At 38.1% G+C, this 22,987-nt stretch overlaps 1 protein-coding gene across 1 annotated transcript in view; it reads left to right on the forward strand.

The window, feature by feature from the left end:
• The window catches only part of mettl15 (methyltransferase like 15), a 56,065-nt gene that overhangs the window by 12,750 nt on the left and 20,328 nt on the right, over positions 1-22,987 (forward strand). The window contains exon 3 of the mRNA XM_044206488.1: positions 16,533-16,669. Coding sequence (XP_044062423.1) covers positions 16,533-16,669 — 137 coding nt within the window. The remainder of the gene's footprint in view (positions 1-16,532; positions 16,670-22,987) is intronic.

Below are 22,987 nucleotides of genomic sequence, written 5' to 3' on the forward strand. Positions count from 1 at the left end.
ATTTTTGACCTTATTTCTTGTTTCCGGTTAAAACGAAGAAATTGCCTTTTGGCATATTTGTTACAGTTTGTGGAGTTTCCTATCCACAGGAAGTTAGAAGTCTATATTTTGTATTTAACAACTATGCATTTGTAGGCATGTCAGAATAACAGTAATTGAGGTTAGATAACCAGATTGAAAACAGGAAGTTTCCATTTTCAGTAGAGACGGTCGTTTTGAGAAAAAAGACAGCAATAGTACTTCAGACTACTTAAAATGGCCTATGTTTACATTCAGTGCCAAAGCTAGATGCATTGTGACATACAGGGCTGCAAAATGTTGTAGGGAGGAGTGGCAGTATATAACGTTTCCTTTGACAGTTGAGACCAGGGATTGCATCTCCTCCTCCCCACACTCAATGTTGGTTTCTTTTAACTATGAAGATTCGGGGTGAAGGTCTTTCCCTAAACTTATTCTAGTAGTTGTAATAGTCTAAACATAACCATAGCTTTCCCATTATTTATTTGGCATGACCATGATCTGCCTCTAATTATAACCAAGAAGTTTTTGTTCCCTAAACTTCAACATGCCTTTACCATCCGGGCAGCAGACCAGAAAATGCTTATATTACTATTTTTTGGATTCCTTCTAAACACATTTGTAATGTAGTGCATTGTGCATCTCATCATGTCATGTCTATTGACGCTCGTAGCCCACACCCGATTGTTTCATACAGACAGAGTAAGAAGTCAAGGTACAGTAGCTGGTATGTGCCCAGCGAATGTGATAAGGTCTGCTTTTTGTGAATAGTTGACATGGCTCGATGCTGGGAAATGGGACAGCGGCGTATCCCAGTGCACATCCATCCGTGATAATGCACATCAAGACTCCACGGGTGGTGGTTTAACAATAAAAATAATGTGTGCCAGTGATTTGATGCACTTCATACGCTGACCATGTGTGTTGTCCTTAAGACAAGAGTGCTTTCCTGCACCTCCCCTTATTTTTGTCCAGTTGCAAAGTATGAGCAGCTTCCTGGCCAGCGTCAGACCAGCATCGAGCATAATATAGTTGTGATTTGTGGGAGCGTAATGGTCTTCTTAAAGATCCCCTCCAGACATGTCTGAAGACATATAAAAATACTAATGCTATTTGGAATGGAATAATAATTTGTGTCTAATATGTTTTTCAGTTCACTTACTTAGGTAAAACATCTACCCTTTGTCTCTCTTTGAAAAATTCAGAATCTATGAATATGCAATTTTTTTTTCGTTTTAGACATCAAACTCTTGGACACATTATTTCTCCTACTTCACTGAAAAGTCTATTCTCAGTGTTTGTGCACTGGAGGATTCATGTTTCCGCATCACATCTGTGTAAGTTGCATACTGGACCATGATTGGCTTCCATACTAGTTGTGACGTACACGTGTTAAACTCAGATTCAAGGTGAGCACTAAAACAGAAACTTTCCTCCAGCAGATGAATGTGAAAACAGCCTTCTAGTGTCAAACTCTGCACAACCATCATTCTGCGCTGTGAAGGTCAAACATCCAAGTGAACAATTAGCAAAGCACAATTTTGAGTGGAGGAGGACTTTAATATTGCAGCAGTTTTCCAAAGCTTATAACTAATAGAATAAAATAATATTTGAATTTGTCAAACAAACTGTCAAATAAAATGCAGCTCAGTTGTGACAATTATGATTTGACGAGACTAATCAAAGTAATGTGGAGGATTTCACACACCGCAACCCTCTCTAGGTATAAATAAGGCATTAAATCCTTATAGTTTAAGTTAGACAGTCTGTTATAGGAACTTGTCAAAAATGTATCTTAGTGTAACTACGTTATAGCTGACTCAGACTGATGTATGACATTGTTATAATCAAACACATACATTTATATTTGGGATATCTTGTACTGACTGTAAAATATTTTTTGTTGTTGTTGTTGTTGTAATGCACTTGCAAATCTGACTTGCTTGTTAAGGTCTGCATTCAGTTTAATGCAAAAAGGAATCTTTCCAGCAGAGAAAGTGTAGCTCAGTAAATCTCCAACCTGCAAGACAAAAACAGATAGTTTGGCTGAGGGGTGGGGGGGTGATGACTCATGCACACAGTAGAGGTCCCTCCCTTTCCATTTCTTTCAGTGTCCAATCAGTTCTTTCCCAGCTGTCATTCATTTCCTCCAAATCAGATCCCCACAATACTTTACTATCCCCTGTAAATTACTTTATTTGCAAAGGTTTAGAATATGCAAGATAAATAAAAATGCCATTCACATCATTTTGACACACAGATTGTTGCTTGATAATGTGATTACCTTACAGTGCAGATGATAATCCAATGCATCTAGGATGTTTTGGTCATGCAGTGGCCTCAAATTCACCTAAACATACATGACCAAAATTCTAATGCTCCAGAATAGATTTTAAAGTTGCTACTTTATGTACATTGAGCCATTTTTCAATTTTGACAGAAAAAAGTCTAATACTTTATCAAAGTAGTTCTCTGAGAAGCTAGATTAATTCATCATTTTTTAAATGTAATTACTTTCAGATTACTTTTTCAGAATGCAAGCAGCCTATAAAACGGTAGAAAGACTAATTGTTGCCTTGGGTTGCCCACGTACAGTAAATATTGAGTTATTGGCTCATAGTTTCAGAGAAGATACAAGTGCCTGCTATCCCTGTTCCTCCAGGGATCTCCTCAGCACCACCGTGATGTAAGAGCCAGTCTCAGGACTCCTTGAAGTGGGCGGATGCTTGACATGGGCTTTATGAGCTTTAGGTAGAGGAGGACAGAGACCAGGGTTTTCTTCTTTGCAGTCAGATTTTTTATTGAAAAATTTAACCATAGAACAAAGGCAGAGCTGGCATGAATTATCTGAAAGTGGTAGTGAGGGGGAAAAAAGAGTACATAAAGGAGAGGAAGAAAGGAAGGAAGAAAATGTGAAGGGGTTGAGGATGTTATGGTGTCTGACTTGAGGTGAGTAGAGTGAGGGGTGATTACTTTACAATATTACACGAAGCTTCATAATATATCAGCAGCCGTACATGAAGCTTTAAAACTACTACTCACTTTACAACCATTAATCCATAAACTTTAGGCTCCAAAAAGGTGACATCCAAAAAAGAACTAATCCAATGTCTAATGGTATAGCATTCATTCTTTTCAGTTGGCTACTAGAGTGCACATTTGGTGTTTCGAGACACTATACTGAGCATTGAAAAATCATTCACGCTCAAAATTGCCGTGGTTGTTGTCACTGTCACTGATGTAAATTCAGACACTTTTGATGCAAGATCACTCCAAAATTGAGCAACACTTCATGTAAAGGAAGGTGCTAGGGAGGGACTGGTTTTTAATGGCACTGGTAACATCTAGGAAGAACTCCAGGGGCTTGGATAACGTGGCACAGTTTATCTTCATGTCCTCCTCCATGCTACAGGGTTATATTGACACTCAAACTACATAATCTAGGGCTGGCAAGTGAGTTAAAGCAATAGTTTTAAATGCAATCATTCCAGCAAGACAAAAAACCACCCAAACATTAAATTTCAACATCATTAGGGCTTCTAGCTTGGCATCCTACTTCAGCGACTGTTACCCTAAATAGTGATAAAGTGATACGTCATCAGGGCTCTAAACTCTTGACTGATTCCACTGCTGTGCCACCAACATTTTAGTTGGTAATACCAGCAGGTAAATTTGAGCAACAATGTTGCTTCTGCACACTGATTCCAAACCACAAGTATATTTAAATAAACAAAGTATCAGTCCCAGTTGGATCTTTGTCAGGTCAAAATGTTTAAAAATGGTTACGTCACCCATATATAACCAATAGGATGATAGGCTCTATGAAGACAGATGTTGTTAACCATCAAACCTACCCAAAGTAACAACATTTTTCCAGTTGGCTTGCACCTCCATATGATGTGCATATAATTACTCTCCTTCTATTGTCTACCAATATAGCTTCTTACATGGAAATACACAGAGTGGCCACTTTATTAGGTACACTTGTACAGTCTAATGCAATCCAATACAACTGCTCTGTCATAAAGTCTACTTTTTATGATAGATTTATCATAGAGGTGTTAATTCAAGGTCATAGTTAGTGATGGTGTTGTACTAACTGGACAGCATTATATTGAGATATGTTTCTAATATTCTGCTTCCCTCATGTATGTAAATAAAAAATACAAAAAATTAGAAACATCTCTCAATATAATGTAGTATTGAATAGTATTATTGAATTGCAATAGATTGTCCAGGTGTACCTAGTGTATGTATTAGCAGTTGTAAAATTAATGTCATTGTATTGTTTAGGACTGGGCATTTAAGGTTCAGTTCACCCACAACAGGACCAAATATATATTTTCTCTAGCAGTATCCAGCCATAGTTTGATGTAGATGTGTTGAGTTTTGTTGAAATGTGTCTCTGAGATTTCTGCTGCCACCCCAGTACAGTGAAGGTGAGCGGTATTTTTATTGTGATGCTCATTCCCACAGGGCCCCCGCCTTTCAACAATGCCAAGTGATACATTCACACCTACAGGCAAAAAAAAAAATGTCACCAGTTTACCTAACCTAAGGGACAATGTTGAGTATTTCCCACATCCCTGGCTGTCCCAGAATCAGCACCCTGGACAGCGGTCATGGCACACTTATGTACAAAATGTCAAAAATGATCCACCTGAGCCGAAAGCAGGAGGATCTACTGATAGTCTTGAACCTTTACCACAGCTGATCATAATATTATTTTAGATTACTAAGTTTTTGGTTCACCATAATCTGGTTGTCATCCAGGAGCTTCCAGGTAGATAAAGTCGCATTAACCAGAGCCCCTCTCATGCCCGTATTGGAAAAATATAAGGACAAGACAAAAAAGTGGGTCAATATATCTTTTAAACAAATATACACATAGCTCTAACCGTTTCTAATCGGCTCATTTAAAATTTGTTGTGTGCAGGTCTCAATGATAACTATATGTTAAATTTCCCAACTACTCAAGTTATGTAGCTTTCTCCCTGTGAGAGCTAGCTTTGCTTGCATACCATTACAGTATATCTTGGCTATTTTTTTCACATTTGCAAGACGTTTAAAGGAGTAGACACATTATTTCTTGCTTTTGTTCAAGTATCCACTGCTACTATTTTGTCAAATTAAATTCAGTTTATGGCAGTTTTATCTCCCAGTGATTGTTCCTCATCCCAGTGACCAGCAAATCCTGTATACACACATCCTACATAATCATGTAGTGCATTCATACTTAGGTAGAACGTTCATACTCACTTATTACAGTAAATAGAGAGATTGTGTGTTTGTTTGTTCAGTGTCAAGCTGTGGGGCGGCCCATGAATTTGCATTACAGTGTGCTGAAGTTTCCTCACTTCTGTGTTCTTTCTTTCTTGGCTTTTTTATCACATATGGACTTTTCATTTTTCTAGAGGCTCTAATTAATATATTGAATGGACATTTTCCATTCCTGGCGATCTACAATAATGGAAAACTAAGGATTAGCCTGGATAGCTCTGGGTGTGCCTTTGCATGTCTAAACAACTGCTACTTAAGCTGATTTATAAACTTTGAAATAACTTTGCCTCCTATTAGGGATGGGAGGATATACAATATTATCGTGGATCGGGATAAATAACACTCAAGATAAGTTGATTGTGGTGAATTTCCATTATTGGGATAATCGTGAATCGTATAATCATGTCCTTACATGAGTGATTTTTAAAAAAAATTTAAACGGGTCCAAAGTATGACAGTTTGACTCTATGCCACAATGCCAGTTGGACTTTATTTATTTTTGTTAAAGGATAATTACTGTATTTCTTCAGTCAGGGGTAAATTATATATACTGATGTAATTGATGCAGGAATTATCATGTGAGAAAGAACAGACTCACACAATGTTGCTATTTTTATTTATTTAGTTATCCTTTATTTATGCAGGGGGACCTTATGATTTATGATGACCATATTTAAGATTGTTTGTTTGTTTTTCACTAAAAATTATTTTACTAAAAAGATGTCCTATCTGTGATGCAATAAAAATATTAATTTCTTAACAAATGTAAGGTAAAGTGAATCTAGTATGTTTTAGTGCCGTTTTAAGCATATTTTGATGATTATCTGGATAATATCGTAAATCGCAATTAATTTGGCCAGGATAATCATGACATGAAATGTTCATATCGTCCCATACCTACCTCTTACTGACCTAGAGGCTGCCACTGTCAATGTGTAATGCTGCGTCTTCTTACACAGGCATAGGTCAGTGTTGTTCCCCACTTCTGCATCAGGCCCCCGAGCTTCACTCTCCTCTGCCCTAACACAACCTTTATCCTGTGGTAAGTGGCCATTATATAAGCAAGATAATACACTTAGAGGTGTCTTGAGGTAAAAAATAACAGACTCAGTGGAGGAGATGTCTCTGTTCTTTACCTCCGCCTAATTATTTTCACATATCAGGACATTTCATTGTGTATTATGGCTTACATAGTGTATTGTCCTCTCTGTGCAGGGCTTTTTCTTATAACCAAGTAGGAACTGTAATACATTAGTTTTAACTGACTGTTTCATGTCACAGAATTACTTTGTGCAGCTTATATAAACAATATTTTACTTAGGCAAATGTCATATATTTGATCAACACTATTGATTTACTTCTTTCTCCACAAAAGCAGTTAATAAGCTGCTTTATGTCCATGGCCTTAGGAACCTTTATGAATCTTTCCTGAGCTTAAAACAAGGTGACAGCAGAAGGGACATAAAGACACTTAACCTTGCCTATGTGTTTCATAACAGCGCAGATTGTGCCTGAAATTTGCTATATATGGTGTTGGGAGACACTGTGATAAACAGACTAGCCAGCTTCCTGAAATAGTTTAGATAGTTTTCCAGTATGTCCTCTGCCTTGCGCTACACTGAGAACACACACATTTGTTAACCAGTAGCCTATGTCCTGTTTCAGCCAATCCAAAAAAGGGATGTCTCTAGAAAAAAGACAAAACACTGGCTTAGCAGTAGATCGAAGAATGCCTAGTCAGTATTTGTGACTTTGTCAACAATTTTACCAAGAAAGAAAGCTAGTGAAGAAAATCCAACATTTATCAGCTGTAGATATTTTTCTCAGAAGTTATGTACATCAAAGCTTTAATATTAAGTATTACTCAGTGATCCTTACTTTCAGTTTCCATGAGTGACATTGAAGCTGCACATTTTTTGCAGCATAGTCTCTGTGGATATGGCTGTGCAGTATATAATACATATCTACTACCAGTCTCTGTTGGTCTATGGCTCTTCAGCCACTCTCTTTGCCGGTCACATCTTCCTTGGGGGAATATGCTTGACTTGCAGTTGCAGCTTGCTTTTGCTTCCTTTACATAATCATGTCAGCATTGTTTTGTGATTGATTGGATCAAGATTGGTGCTGACGAATCAAAAATGAAATGGTGAAAGCTGTGATAATTGAATATCATGGTATTCTCAAATGGGATTTTTTTTTATTGCTTTTAAATGTGGCATTACATTTTAAGTTTTTTAATTGTCAGGAAAAAATAAGCAATTGAAGACATCTCTTTGGGTCTGGTATCTTCTTGGGAGCGTGAATTGTTGAATGAATCCAATTAGTTAAATGTGAACTTCTCAGAAATGTGTGTGAACATGTCAGTAGGATTTACATAGTAGCCCTGTATGTAGCATCATGCCTTCATTAGATTTCGTTTGATCCCCAGCAGTGTTAACCTTTGTCTGCCTTGTTATACCTGTGCGTACATGTTGGCAGATGTGGGAGCATTTCCAGTAAAACAAACAGTGTGACCCAGTCTGCTTGGTTAAAAAAACATGAACAGAAACTGCGACTGACACTGATAAACAACATATGTAAAAAAAATATATATCAATGATTTTTTTCTCTAATCTCATTAAAAATACAATAGGCTTGAATGTTGTGCATTTGAACTCAGGCCAATGGGTGCAGCTTACTGACTTTTACGATTTGGGTGACCAGAGAAGCAGCATGGTGCGATCTGCGAAAATGGGGCTCAGCAAAAACAGAAGACAAAAAAAGTAGAATAAATACATTATTCGTCGGTGGAGTTAAGTCAGGCTTCAATAACATTTAATCAAATCATCTCCTCTCAAACCCTTTAAAAGCAGCAGATAGTTTCTTAAGGCCCAGGAGAAGAATCCACGTAGAGTCGCAGATGCAACAAGCGTGACAAATCTTATATGCATTATTGTCTTATACATGTAGCTATGACTCAAAAATATATTCAAAAACATAAATCAATAACACCATATCCCTACTTCAAAACAATTGAGGAAATTAATTAAAAAAACGTTTATTTTACTCTTGTATTTACCTTTTACCAGCTCTTTTGATTTTTCAACACACTTTCCTATTTGCTCAGCTCTAGCAGACATTTAATAATCTGTCACCCACAAATAGCATGATAACATTCACCAAATTAGAATTTATCCTTTGGGGAATAATCCGTTCATTAGTGTTAAAGACACTTAACTGTGGACCAAAGTGTTGGACCAATAGAAGGACTGAGGGACAAACATTATAGCCACATGCTTTGCATAGCATATATCTTCACACCTTATCACAGGCCTATTTATCTCAAATTTTTAAACACTAGACATAAACAAACCTGTCGTATGATCTCTTTGGACCCTCTCAATCTCGCCCCCTTACAGGAGGGAAGTATGGAGCCATCAGAGAGCCTTCCCCTATAGTTGGGAGCCTCATTATGCAGTTTTGACACCCACAATTCTAAAAACCAATTCCCAGACAAAAACTCTCCTTATTTCCTTATCGGTCCACATTCATCTGCGGATAAGTAAAAAAAAACTTCTGCTCATATCCCTGCAATAAGATCATGACTTAATGATCCTTATGTGATCTTCAAGTTCTGTAACAGCTGGGTCACTTTTCTCCTTCACAAATTTCCCACAATTAATTTCTCAGCATTCTAACATCAGGGAACACTTCAAAAAGGTAATACTAAAATATTTTTAAGTCTGTCGCATATGTACTGACAGACTCTGAAAAAATGGTTTCTTTATGGTTTCTAAGTGCCTCTGATAGGATTCGTTGATTCTCACTTATTAGTTTGGAAATGACCTACAAACTTCAGATGGGTGTTTTTGGAAGCAAACGAGCAAATGCTGTTTTTACACGTGTAGACGTGTCTTGTCTTAACTAGTTTAAATACCTCTTGAAGTGCCTTTATTTAAACTTGTGCTAAAAGAGTGCAAACAGCACTGAATAGACAAGGAATGAAAGTATTTGTCGTTACTCTGCAGCATTCCTTTGACAAAAGAAAGATTATCTTAACATACAGAGAGGCATTTGGAAGGAGCCCTCTGGCAAAGAGTTTTGTCAACATTTTTGTGCTCCTGTATCACTTGTTCACTCACTCACTCATTCACCCACTCTTTCTTTCTTACTCTTAGACACACAGGTAGTATGTTTAGTAGACTTTAAATTTAGGTAGGTGAGGCAAAAGGCTACATGCATCTAAGACCTCGCTGATCACCATCAACATAATCTCTTGACAGAGTAATTGTTGGAAGCTTTCATGCTTTTGAGTTTGTCTGCTCTCACTGGCCATCTGTTTTGTGCATCCCACCCCCACCTCCGCCTCCTACCTGCAAGACCAATGTACATGCCTATAACATTTGTTTAAATAAAATAGAGAAACTTATTTACACCCTTTTAAAAGTAAAAGTTAAAATCAACATGTGGCGGTAAGCTGTAGGAACAGACAATACTGAAGCTCTAATAAAGTGGTTCAGGTGTGTTGAACACAGTTGTTCAAGATAATCTTGATAAAGTTTGAGCATAGCAGCAGTTTTAAGTGTGAGATTTATATCCAGTGTCAAGTGCACAAAGGCCATGGCACTTCACTACTCTCAGTCATTCCCATAATCACAACCTCTACCTTCATCTATTCATATCATGCTCTTCATGCCGTAAACTGGCTAAAGTTTGTACGCACTTGTATCTTGCCATGAACTTTGTGTGACAGAGAAAGAAATGCAAACCTGTTACCTCCACTCTTGCCATGGCAACGGACACGACAAGAAAAGCGATCCTGTACCTGTGTATCTGTCTCCCTAATGGTCTGTGTGTTAGTGTAACAAGATCTGTAAAAACTCCCCTCAATGACATTTTAGATCCCCCACTGTAACTGACCTGGGCTGGGGAGTCACAAGTAGGATTTAGGTGAGTACTCAGCCTTCTCTCAGGTTCCTGTTCCCCTTTTCCTAATTAATTCAACCATAAGAAGACTTGAGATGAGGCCCCTTTTTCCATATGGCCAGGATATTATTTACTTTTGTATGAGCTGTGTTATGTTTGCAAAATCTTATTAATGCAAAAATCTAACTTTTCCCACATCATCTATGTTTTTAAGACCTCTATAAATAGATGCTCTTACCCATGTTTTTGATTTAACATAACAAATGAGAGTCTATAGTGTGTTTACCTTTTCTTTTTGGGAAGAAATTAAGATTGCTGTGGGGTGACGGCTGAAGTGTCCTGCATTATAGCACCTTGCAGCTTCACTGTTGGACTGCACCACTCAGACCACTCCTAACTCTCCTATTCCCTCTGCTGGGAAAGGCAGATATTACACACCCCAAACAGATTACAAAACATAGACTACAGTAATTAGTTTTATTTTAAGTATCATCTCTGCATTTAGAGCCTGAGATGACCCACGTTGTGTTCTGGCTTCATTTCAATCTGCTGCTTTCTCTGGGAAGGCCCGGTCCAGGTGAGAGACTCGCTGACACCCCTCTGTATGAAATATCAATGTGAATGACTCACTCCCAAGTTTGGTGTCAATCATCATCGCAAATGCCAAACCCATTATCACCAAATCTTTTCAAGAAGTTGTTTTGTCCATCTGGTGGCAAGAAGCAGCAGGCTTTTTGAAAAAGAGGGAAGATTTTCACAACAGCATTCAGGGCTTTTGAAGAAGCTTGTTTTCCCCCACGGTGAGGGAACAAGATTTTTAATCTACCTTATAAATGACCTTGTAAACATCCAATTCTCCATTTTTGGTTGCACACACTTAATTCTTAGGTTAGTTTATTTGGTTTGTTTGTGTGTGTGTGTGTGTGTGTGTGTGTGTGTATGTGTGTGTGTGTGTGTGTGTGTGTGTGTGTGTGAAGGAGGTGAAACTTGTATTAAACCTCATAAAGATGGATAGTGTCTGCCCAGTGCAGCAGTGATACAAATGTGAATAAACATTCAATATTTATATTTCCAACCAACCACCTCTAAAAATATTGAGCATCAGTTGGCAGTCTGTTGTATCATTCGCACCAGTGACATAAATAGGCTTTACCTTTGTTCTTTTGGCCACAGCTACCTCAAGATGTGACTGAAAGATTGTTGTGACAAGTGCTGCACACTCCAGTAGAGAACTAGTTTGTCTCCTGGTTGCTTGTGTCGACTGTTTCGATAAAAGCCAGCCTACTTTGCTGTTTGTGTTTGTGTTTTCGTTTTCCTTTTTTGTATTGAATAGCACAACAGGCAAGTTCATTATGCGTGTGACTCATCCCACTAGCCCACACCCCCTCCCCATCTGCTGCTGTGCGCTGGAAAGGAGAGGGAACCGCCATTGATCACTTCTTCCCTCACACATGCACGCACACACCCCACCTTCAACGTCACTATCGATCGACATGTTTAATGTTTTTGTGGGGAAGAGCTGGCATTTCCTTTTTGTGTCATTTTACATCTGTTCCCTACCATTTGCTGACATTTTAATACATCACTGAGAAGATATTTAAAAAATAAAAAGTAAAGCACAATCCAACCAATTATTCAAACAATCTCAGGCTGTTTGGTCAGTGCAAGGCTGTGATTTTTTTTGTAGCAGTGAGGAAATATAGAAGGAAATATGCCTAGACAGGAGATGTTTTCTGCTTTGCAAGTGGTAATACATGGATACAGCTAAGTTTACAGCTACCTGACTAACAGCAAAGATGCTGTGGCAGAATGGTTGGCAGGTATTGGACATTTCCTTGATAAGACATTTTCCCACTCCTTCCCTCTCATGATTTGATTAACAAATGGTGTTTAAAAATTAATAAATGCTTGTAACACACTGTAACATTGACATGCAAATACAAGAATATTCTGAATAGTGATTCACACATTTCTAAACATGAATTCATTAATACAAAGTTCATGCTTATACAATGCACGGTAAAGGTATCCTTTGCTGATTTTCACCCCTATCATACAGCAGAGTGCTCTAGTGATTGTCTTTTTTGGGCCAACCTAAAAGTTACTTTAGCAGATATCCAATGTAATTTTAAATTAACAAAATGTCTTCCGGAGTAACCAAAGGGTTAAAATATTCACTATTAAGAAATTCTTCACAAAAAACTGTTTTTTTTGTTGTTGTTGTTTTGTTTGAAAGACACACAGTTATTATACTGCAAGTAGAGAGCTAATATCCAACACTTTCAGAATTAATTTTTATAATCATAAAAACTGAAAATGTTTAAATCAACCACAGACCTTATTTTCTGTGCAAATTAAAGCCACATTGGGAAGAAATGCATTGTGAATATGGTGGCTCATGGTTTCTATAGCAATGTTTTAGGTGGCATGCGTCAAAAATCCTCTTCATCACTCTAGTCAACATATGCGTTCAGATGGCTGCAGGGATTTAATTAACTTAAAGATATGGTTTTTATACAGTATAAAGCATCTGTGGACAACAGATATTGTAAGAATCACTCATTAATTTATAGATAAATGCAGACTGCGTTACTTGTGTTCCTACTTTAACCACATTAAATGTTTAACGTACTACAAAGAGTTTTTAACTGGTTATGAAACAGTCTCAGTTTAATACTGATGCCTCCATGTGACCTACATAAGCAAACGAGACCATCATCGAGAAGATTAGCTATTTCTATGCAGTTATTCTTAATGCCTGTCACCGGGTCTGACTCCCCGCGAAATCAGACGAAGCGATTTACGGCACGCAGACCGGAGGAGCCTATGTTTACATTTTCCCAGCCAAAGTTTCACAGTGAGTTGTACATTAGCCAGTTAAAAGGATGCAGGAGGAGATTTTTCTTTAGAGAATTTTATTTTTGACATTATATTTTGTAGATACTGGGGCTGGATCAGCAAAGAGAAAAAGGGACAGAGTGTCAACCTTGGTCAGTCATTCAACAGATGGATAGAATTGCAGGATTTGAAAGGATTCAAAACTGATCCTGAATTGGCCCTCTTCCTCCTGGACCAGTATGTAATATGTCTATTTTATTTATGAAATACATTGCGACTTAGAATGGAGGTATCGGCCATGGTGGACATTACTGTAATACAACTGGCTTATAATGTAACATTTTATTTTGGCCTTGCTACCAAGCTATATCTTGCTGTTGGCTTATTATTATGAAGACATACCATTACGAGGGAATGTTGATAACTTTAGCTTTCTCAACAAAATTACTATTACTGGGCAACCAAATCTGTTAGTTGTTGGTTTACATGTAACCTGTAACCCATGTAAACAGGTGTATGAACGGTTCTAAAACAAAGTTTTCTTTGTTTCACCATTGCCATATTACAGTTATTAATCTTACATTGCCACAAATAGATACATTACCTCAACGCTATGCATCCTGCAAACAGCTGTTTAAAAAAGAAAAATAGTATTGAAAATAAGTTGTGTCTTTCTTTCACTCACTTCCAAAACAAATGCTAGCCAGATCAAGATCTTTATGACACGAGGCGGTGGAACACTACCGTTTTGTCCTTAGGGGCCACAAGAATCAACACAAAAAGTGAAAGTTCCTTGTAACCTCTTTTATTTTCGATGCAGATTTTAACACATTCACTGGGTGGAGTGATTCATTTAAATAGAATCAAGACATTTCGGCTCACGGATGGGAAAACAGTGATTCTGAAAACAGTGTCGAGATGACTACGACTGAAACCTTCTCTACGATGGAACACTCCTGGACGAATGAGGGACTACACCGTCTTATTCATTTATATAGTTTATTTACATTTTTCTGTCATTGCTGCGCATTTGCTCCAAGCATTTAGTTTCACCAAAGTGATGTTGTGCCAGAAACAGATGGAATTCTGTGACGTCTATTCTCAGCGCAAAGTGTAAGACCTATTTTTCACCAGAATACCAACAACTCGCTTTGGGGGCTCTACCTTCATTATGGTACCACTTGGCGCATGAGTATGAGTTTCGTTGACATCTGTGACATGTTCAGTCTTTCAGTGTTTTTAGAAAGACAAAATATCTCCACCATTGAATTTTTCCTGATTCTAGAAGGCCTGCTAAGGTATATAATTACCTAGCTAGCAATATTTTTTTCAACAAGGACTTTCGCATTTTTGGGTTGGCGTGAGAGCATGAGAACAAAGCCTGAAAGCAAGTATGTCCCACCAAGATCCATCTGTACCTGTCTGATTCAGCTCAGTATGTGGTTGATTGATTGAACACATTGTACATTTGCTTTACCATACTTAATCAGAGCAGCACGTTGCAAAATCGGAAAAAGAAAACCTGACTTTTTATAAGTAGGAAAAGTTGAGTACGGTGTTTTGGATCAACAAGTGTCCCCGTTAACAGGTGACTGTAGGCTGAATGTGTCCATGGTTACTTGTAGTGATGCGGTTGGCAGCTTGTATGCCGCGTTCACGTCATATGGGATGTGTGTGTGTGTGTGTGTGTGTGTGTGTATGTGTGTGTGTGTGTGTGTGTGTAATAAACAGATGGGTGACAAATTAAAGGATACAACACAAGATGTTCTCTCATTTATATATACAACCTTTATTTAATCAAGTAATCTCATTGAGATCAAGATCTCTTTTGCAAGAGACGTGAGTACAGCAGATAGAAAGAAAATCAAACACAACCAGACATAACAAAAGGATGTTAGAGCATCAGAGACAGTCACAGACTTCACTAAATAGATTTGAAGAAGAAATTATATATATTATATAATTATACTATATAATTTGGTGTTACGGAGATGGTGGTGAAGAGCATTGTCTTACATGTTGCTCCATAATCTTCCATAGGTGTTCATCTGGGTTGAGATCTGATGACTGTAAAGGCCGTAGCATTTTATACACATCATTTTCATACTCACCAAACCATTCAGTGAGCCCTGGTGCATGGAAGCATCTGCATTTGATACCTTTCTCCACTCTTTTATTCAGGTTTTTCCTTAAATTTTTCCCCCATACATATTTAGTCAGGTAATTGCATCAATTGAATTGATAAAGAATGTTGGTAGAGATGGAAGGATGATAGAGATTGGAAAGATTCCCATGTTAACGACTTGCGAGCTTTCATGTCATCAAGACGGTTGTTGGATTACAGAGTTGGTTGTGTGAGGATTAAAATACTGCGCATTAACATAATAACACCATATCCATTAAATTTTGGTTCAATTACATTGAACAACGTACTTTGGCTGATGTGAGGCATCTGAATTTGTTTGGTTTTCAAGCACTTCTGTAATAGTAAGTGCCAAGTCGGATATATCAGAGTTTCCCTGTCGCTGTTACGACTTGGAAGTTGACATGAACACTATTTTCAAGTTGGAAAATCACAATTACAATAACTCCTATATGACATGAACATAAAACCCTTGGTTTTATCAGAGCTTTGTCGCTGAAAACAGCTGCTTCCTGCTGCTGGAAACAGACTAACTGATGAGAGCGGTGGGAGTGAACCAAAGTTTAGTAAAGTTGTGGGCTGTAAAACCCAAACAATGAGCTGAAGAAGCTAAAATGCTCCGTAGAGCTGAGGGGCACTACAGAGTTGGGTGATAATTCTCTGTGGGTTTGTGACTAATGGTTTAGTTGGTCTACTGAAACACTGCTTTGGGAAATAATCATTTGCCAGAACATTCAAGACATTATAGCTACTTGAAAAATTCAACAAATGCTGGCCCTGTCATGTTTATCTTGTGTCAGTGTTTGTTTGTTTTTTCAGATGAACTCTTCCCACAATATTTTTTTTAATCTGTCACAGCCTTTTAAAATGCAAAGGGCAAAACAAAATAACAACATAAAAAGAACTTGAAGAGGATTTTTGGTATTAAGCAGAATATTGTAAAATTCATGTCTGGACATATTGAAATTTTACATTGCATTAAGAGGTGAAAATCTATTTTATCAGTCCAGACATGAATTTCATATTATTAGCTTGGAAACAATAGGTAAGATTTATACTTGAAAAATGAGCCTCGCACTTCCATTTTTCAAGTACAAAGACAACCCTGTTTAAACTTACAGGCCTATCTGCTATTTCGAATTAATTTCAGCTTTAATATTGACATTAAGTACCCTGAGATGAGACAGATTCAGAAAAATCTGATTTAAAATGACACTTGTCAGTGCACCACTGTGACTTAAACACTTAACTGAAGAATTAACATTGTGATGATAAGATGATGATGATGATTAATTGTGTATATGGAGTGTGAAAAGAATGTGTTGTTCTCTTGCTTTCTCGCATGTAGGTGGTCCTGGACATGACATTTGGAGGTGGTGGTCATACCAAGGCAATACTGAATATGGTTCCTGAAGTCACAGTCCTGGCCTTAGACCGAGATCCTTCAGCAATTTCTCTGGCTGAGCAGTTAGCCAAGGAACACTTGTAAGTGATTTATTGAAATATATCAACTAGACCAAAACACAAGTTTAAGCTTATGTTATAAGCTGCCTAAACAAATGTTTATACTATATCATGCTTTTGCCATACATTCTTATAGTCGCAGCTGACAGCTTGACCATTTTGAGCAGCGTTTGGTTTGTGGTCATTATTTCTTAAAACATACTGTAGGTGTGATATAGCATTGCAGATCTCCCAGTATTTCTCACTTCTTGCCTGAGCACGATCAAATACTGCTCGCCAAGATACAGCCCCTGAATTTCACCATCCAATCAAATCCATTCCTCCTTCTTAACTTAAAGCTTTTCTCCCCCCACGCAAAGCTGGTGGGCCCGGCATGTCATTTGTCAGAGTAAGGGCCCACGCCTGCAGTGCGAGGGAGATGCTGCCTCCCACGGAGGATCTATAAGAAATGAGGGGGGGGGCGGGAAGTAGAGAGAAGCCCAGAGAAGTTAAGAAGTGGAGAGAGAGAGAAAAAAAGAAAATGAAAACATGAGAGTGAGAGAACAGGGAGACACGAGGACACAATGCCAGGGTGAGAGGGAGTGTGTCTGTGCATGAGCAAGGCGCGGGAGGATGAAAATGAGATGTTCCTAAGACCATGGCGTGGGAAGGAATCCTTTTACGTAGATTCTGGGGAAACCTCTCTCAGGGGAATCTGCCAGAGCAATGTGCCTGTGAGCAGGGAATGACAATTAAGAGAGAGAGAATGAGAACACTGTATTCTGTCAGCAGCAATATACCCCCGCTGTAAACTCTTCCACGCCTACTCGTGATGCAAGTTGAGAGAAGCTAGAGAAATCTAGCAATTAACCAATATTATTGGAAGTCTGAGTAAAAGACCCTGGCGGCCTACGCAGTGCATCCGCACAACAGGGTTAAAGGATTTTCTCTCTCCTCTTTACTCCCATGGCTTGAGGAAAGTATAACCTCAATACAAACTGTTGAGTGTTGGTGTGAATCTGAACCCAGTTTTACATAACAAAAAGAATAATTTCACCTCCTAACGTTTTTTTAAAAGCACCCCCTGTTCCCTGAATGATATTCACCCATGTCTTTAATGGGACTTGTCTCCTGCATGTTGAGCCTTACTGTTCTCTGCTTTTCACAATTCTTGTTGTTGCTATGACTTCCCTGCACTTGAAACTCCACAGTAGTTGTGCCCACAATAAATGTTAAATCTGAAAAGGCTGCAAGCATTATTGAAAAGCCAAGTCAGACAAACATTGGATTTACATGTGTGCATGTGGGGTCACACACAGACTAATATGATATGTGATATGATATTAACTGCTTGCGTGCACTGTGCACCAAGTGCCATGTTGGCTATCACATATCACTATTGGGACATGAAGCCCAGTTTGTCATAATTTACCTGTACACATTCGTTCTCTCTGTCTTCTTTTGGCTTATTTAAACAATGTTTTATTTTTGTATCTTAAAACAAATTGCATGTCTTTCAGTAATGCTATCACTGACTGTTACTCTATAGTTTGTTTATCCTAAGGTTGTAACTCTTTTCTGTTTTTGTTATTGTATTGATTATCTTATGTTTTGTTTTGGATTGAGTTGTGTCTTGTGTTTTGTATTGTTTTGTTTTCTGTTTGTTCTTGTGAGTGTTTGTTTTGGGACCCCCTTGAAAATGAGATGATACTGCTCAAGGGGTCCTGATATAATAAGATTTGACAAATCTACAATTTTTGTTTGGTCCACATAGTGAGGGTGTAATAAAATTGTAGCAAATGATTTGGGCACTTAGCTGACAATCTAACATGATAATCTGACTAAATTCCCATTTCATTTCACTTCATCCAGCCTGGCTTTGTGTTCTTATTAGCCAATTTCTTGGGAAAGGGATTCTTTTGTTTTGTTTTTTCCTAATCAATCAGTAGTGAGTGATGTAATATTTCTCCCATCGAGACAATTTTCAGTCTACATGAAAGCTGCGATAGTGGTGGCTAGGAGCAGTTAACATTTTCATGACAATTGATGAAATACGTCAATTTAAGTTATTTCTGTGAGTCCACAACTTGTACAGCTGCGTCAATCTCATCCACATTCATTTCCATTTTCATTGCTGTAGCTAGGTAGCTAGCTAGCTATATAGGAAGATGACAATGCCATTCTTAGCAGGGATTCAGACCGAAAACAGCGCAAGGTGCTGAGTTGATGGGGCGAGTGTTAGGTACTGGTGAGACATGAAATATGATGCACAGTTGGAATAACAGATTGATGCGTTTAAAGACTTATCTGATGCCAAAACACTGCACAATGGTTTATATTACTCATAGACAGGATTTTACTTTGGAAAGTTAACACGATGGCATATACTTTTATCTTTCGTCACGACAATAGTGAGGTAAACAGTAGAAATACAACATTCACATTACAAAGTAATCCACCATCCAATGTGCGCTTTCATGTATGTGATTGGCCATGTAGTGCCTTTATGGGTTGACGTGTTGCGTTGCAGAAAACGTTGAGCCTGGTTCAACTTTTTTGGACGACTCTGTGTTATTTCCCCGAGCCCTTTGTGTAAGCACCCCTGCTGCTCTGACGGACTGGCTTCATTCAAATGAATGAGAGGCCTGCGTTTTTTCACGTGGTCTTAATCCCACCTACTAAGCTCTGATTGGTCGACTGTTTCAAAAAGGCCATATAAATAATAATATTAATAACGACCTCAAGGTAGCGACCTCAAGAAATCCATGTGGCTGAAGATGTCAGGGCAAAACATGGACTATGATATACAAGTAGTAAAAGTACCAGAGGAATCCACCATTGCCGACACCAACACATCCACCCCTTAAAAGGCTAAACACCATCTTTGTTTTTGTGTGTATTTGTGGTAGGGTGAGGGACGTTATTTGAGCAATGTCAACAAGCTGTTTAACATTACATGTCTGCCCAAAGCTACTGTACAGCTGCAACAGTTAATTATAGGTAGGTAATAAATATTATATCACTGCCCTTCACAATTCTTGAGCTCACCAGCCCAGTTAGTTTTGTGTTGAGTTCTGGCTAAACTGCACACTTCACGTAGAATTCGTTGGTTGGATTTTGGATGGTGACAAAACCAAGCCAAGTGTATTGTTCAGTGCAACACACAAGTCTGCTATTCTCTCAATTCTAACTAGTTGATTAATAACCTCAATGAATCAATCACACATCATAGACAACCTCCAGGGAAGCGTAGATTTCTATATTTGGAGTCTTTCCTTATCTGTGACGCAATATTTTCTAACTGTTCAGAAACAAGCTTTTGCACCAGGATATAAAGATGATGAAATTAAAGTGGAGAAACAGCAGGGAAGCATTTAACAGTTATTGATGACATTTCGAGGAGACGATGACAAGGCCACCGACGAGTTAACAGCCAAAAGTTAGGTCGAAAATCACAATTTTCCTGTAACTTTAATAGTAAATAAATAAGTCACGGGGAGGTTTTTTATAACCTTCCTTAGGTCAACTGAGGTAGCACAAATGGAAATTTTGAACGAAACCCATTTTAAAGACTAGCCTATGTGTGTTGGTCCTGTGTTTGTAGCCTCTTTCTTTTTTTTTTCTTCACTGGACTGTAGATATTTTCATCACTGCTCCCCTGCTGAAAGCAATCAATCAGCATCTTGTCTTAGGCTTCAGTGACGCAGGTAAAGGAACTGAGCAGGTCAACACAAGGGAATATTTCAGGCTTGATTTGTGAAGAGGCAGCATCGTGTCGAACAAGCATGCGCTCAAACTGAGGCTGCTGTGAAAGTTCCTGATGTCCTCACTGAGTGTACTCAGTGAGGACATCAGGATGGAAAAGAACAAGTGAATGCAAAGAAATATTTAGTGATGGGATCGTTGTGAGGAAATACTAAGGTGTAGTAGTTTTGCCGGTATTGGCTCATAAACCAAAGCACTGAAATTGATTTTTTAATTTTTTTTTATTTTGACCTGGTGATGGTGCTATATATGAAGTTAAGGTATCACCAAAATTATTACAGTTCATCCTGAGGGGAACATGAATGTGTATACCAAGTTTCATTGCAATCCATCCAATAATTGAGGATCACCAAAGTCAACTGAATATCTGTGCCAAATTTCGTGGCGATCCATCAAAGACTTGTCAAGTCATTACAGATGGTAACATTAATATTTGAATAATATCAAATAGTTAAATGCTCTGGACAACGATGGACCAATGACCGTCAGGTTGACATTGCCATCGTCACTAGTCTGGATAAAAAATATGCTGAAAAATGTAAGTTGGACGTTATTTAAATTAACAACTTTTACCTGGCACATGGTTTCTTCACTAAAAGAGGATGATACAGCGCAAATGGGAATGCACTTTTACTTTCTCCTTTTACTTTTTTGAGTTAAGATTGAAGTTCGCTTCACCATTGACTTACACCTGTATTATAAGCACTGGCTCTTAATATTTGTCACCAACATGTCACATATCCCGTGATTCAGTCTACAAAGCTTTGGACTGTCTCTGTGTGAGCTTTGGGAAACTCATATTCAGTGTAAGATTGATCCAGTGAGATGCCAGAATAACAAAAATGTGCATGATGTCAATGTTGTGGGGTGCTACAACTATAAATAGCTTAGATCTCTTAAGCAATTATGAGCCCACACTTGGACCTCAGCACATACACCACTGAAACTTGTCCTCTTTAATAATATAAGACCTTACATAAGGCATTTATATCTCCAGCTCTGTGTCTAAGCCACATAAAGAAGTTAATAATTTAGAAATGTTATGTAACTGTTTTGCATATTTTTAAATCCTTCAGTGGCTTACAAAACCATGTAGAAGAATTCGCAGTGTGTAGTGGAAGGTATGTTCATCACCTGCGTGTGGACGGACACACGGACTTCAGAATTTTTATTTTCAATAATTGAAAAGTAGAAGTAATTTGTGTAAAACATTCCAATATAATTGAAATGCAAGCCTTTGGTTAGCATGATAGGGCTTTCAGTATTGCACAGTGGCTAGCTATTACAAGACTTTGACTGTGTGACTTCAAAGGAAAATAAATGATACTTCAAATTGTTATTTGTGTATAAAATTATTCATACAAATAGAATTAAAAGGCAGGGGTCTCTTTTGTATTAGAATGTTGAGTTTTATCAGTCTACTCATTTTCACCTTTTCCCATTCATGCACATTAATGGGCAGGGTTGGAACCTGCTTCATTATGTAGAGTAGCAACACTTAACATAAACTCCTCCCATAGCTGCCTTCAAGTAAAGCTATGAGGTCCTGCTCAGTCTGAAGCTAAACTCTTGCCTAACTCGCTGCTCTCAAACCTCCTTTGCCAGTTAGTATGCTGGACAAAAATGTGTCTTGTCTGCAGTTACACAGAGAAGGTACTCTACATAGACCAGCTCACATTCTTTCTATTCCCCAAGACTAATGAAATGAGGAATTCAGCATTTGTTTTATGCAGCTCTAACGTGTGTAACAATCACTGGAAAGCTTGTGGCTTCACCAGTGGGCACTGCCTACCAGTCAGTGGAGCTCTGTCCCCTCTCTCCTCTGCCTGTGGCAATTCTCTACTTCTGCTGACACCTTCAGCCACCACCACATGAGCCACTCATTCACTGTAGGTGGATAATTGTTAGCTGTTAGCTAACAATGCTATTTATTGTAAAATGTAGAGTATAAGTGGTAGTGTTGAATATTTATTTGAAATAACTATCAGCGCTCCCATTTTTGTGCCCTTAGTGTATCAATGCATAAGCATCTTTTTCGCTATCACTGAAAATGTAGATATCAATATGTAATATACTTACAACTTTGCAATATTTGTAATCATTCAGATTGAAGTAGATGATTACAATGAATGTTTTTCTGTGATGTCATGTAATTCTCATGTCATGTCATTCTCGATCCAAAACCGACTCTTGGTTGAATAAATAGAAAGGGGTGCACTATTTTCAAAGAAACAGCCTATGTTTGCCTACGTTTAGCCTGGAGAAGCGTGTTTCAGCATTAAATCTGCAGCTCTATAGCGCTTTTGAGTGTCTTTTAGCACCTTGTTTTTGTTTTATGGCTGCACATTTACAGTTTGGTTGAGTCTCACCGTTTCCAGCAGTGAGAGGGAGCTGTGTTTAGTAAAAGAAGCTCCGATAAACTCACTATTTGCTATCTTTGCAGCACCAAACTGCAGACAAAGTCAGCAACTAGCTTTGAGGCAACAATAAAATCATTATCAGCACAACACTGCCTGATCTCCAACTGATTGAATCCAGAATGACTAAAATGTTCCAAAACTAATACGATAAAAAGTTTTGTAAACTCTCACCAAA

This window comes from Siniperca chuatsi, linkage group LG1 (genome assembly GCF_020085105.1).
Source record: "Siniperca chuatsi isolate FFG_IHB_CAS linkage group LG1, ASM2008510v1, whole genome shotgun sequence".
Taxonomy (NCBI): domain Eukaryota; kingdom Metazoa; phylum Chordata; class Actinopteri; order Centrarchiformes; family Sinipercidae; genus Siniperca; species Siniperca chuatsi.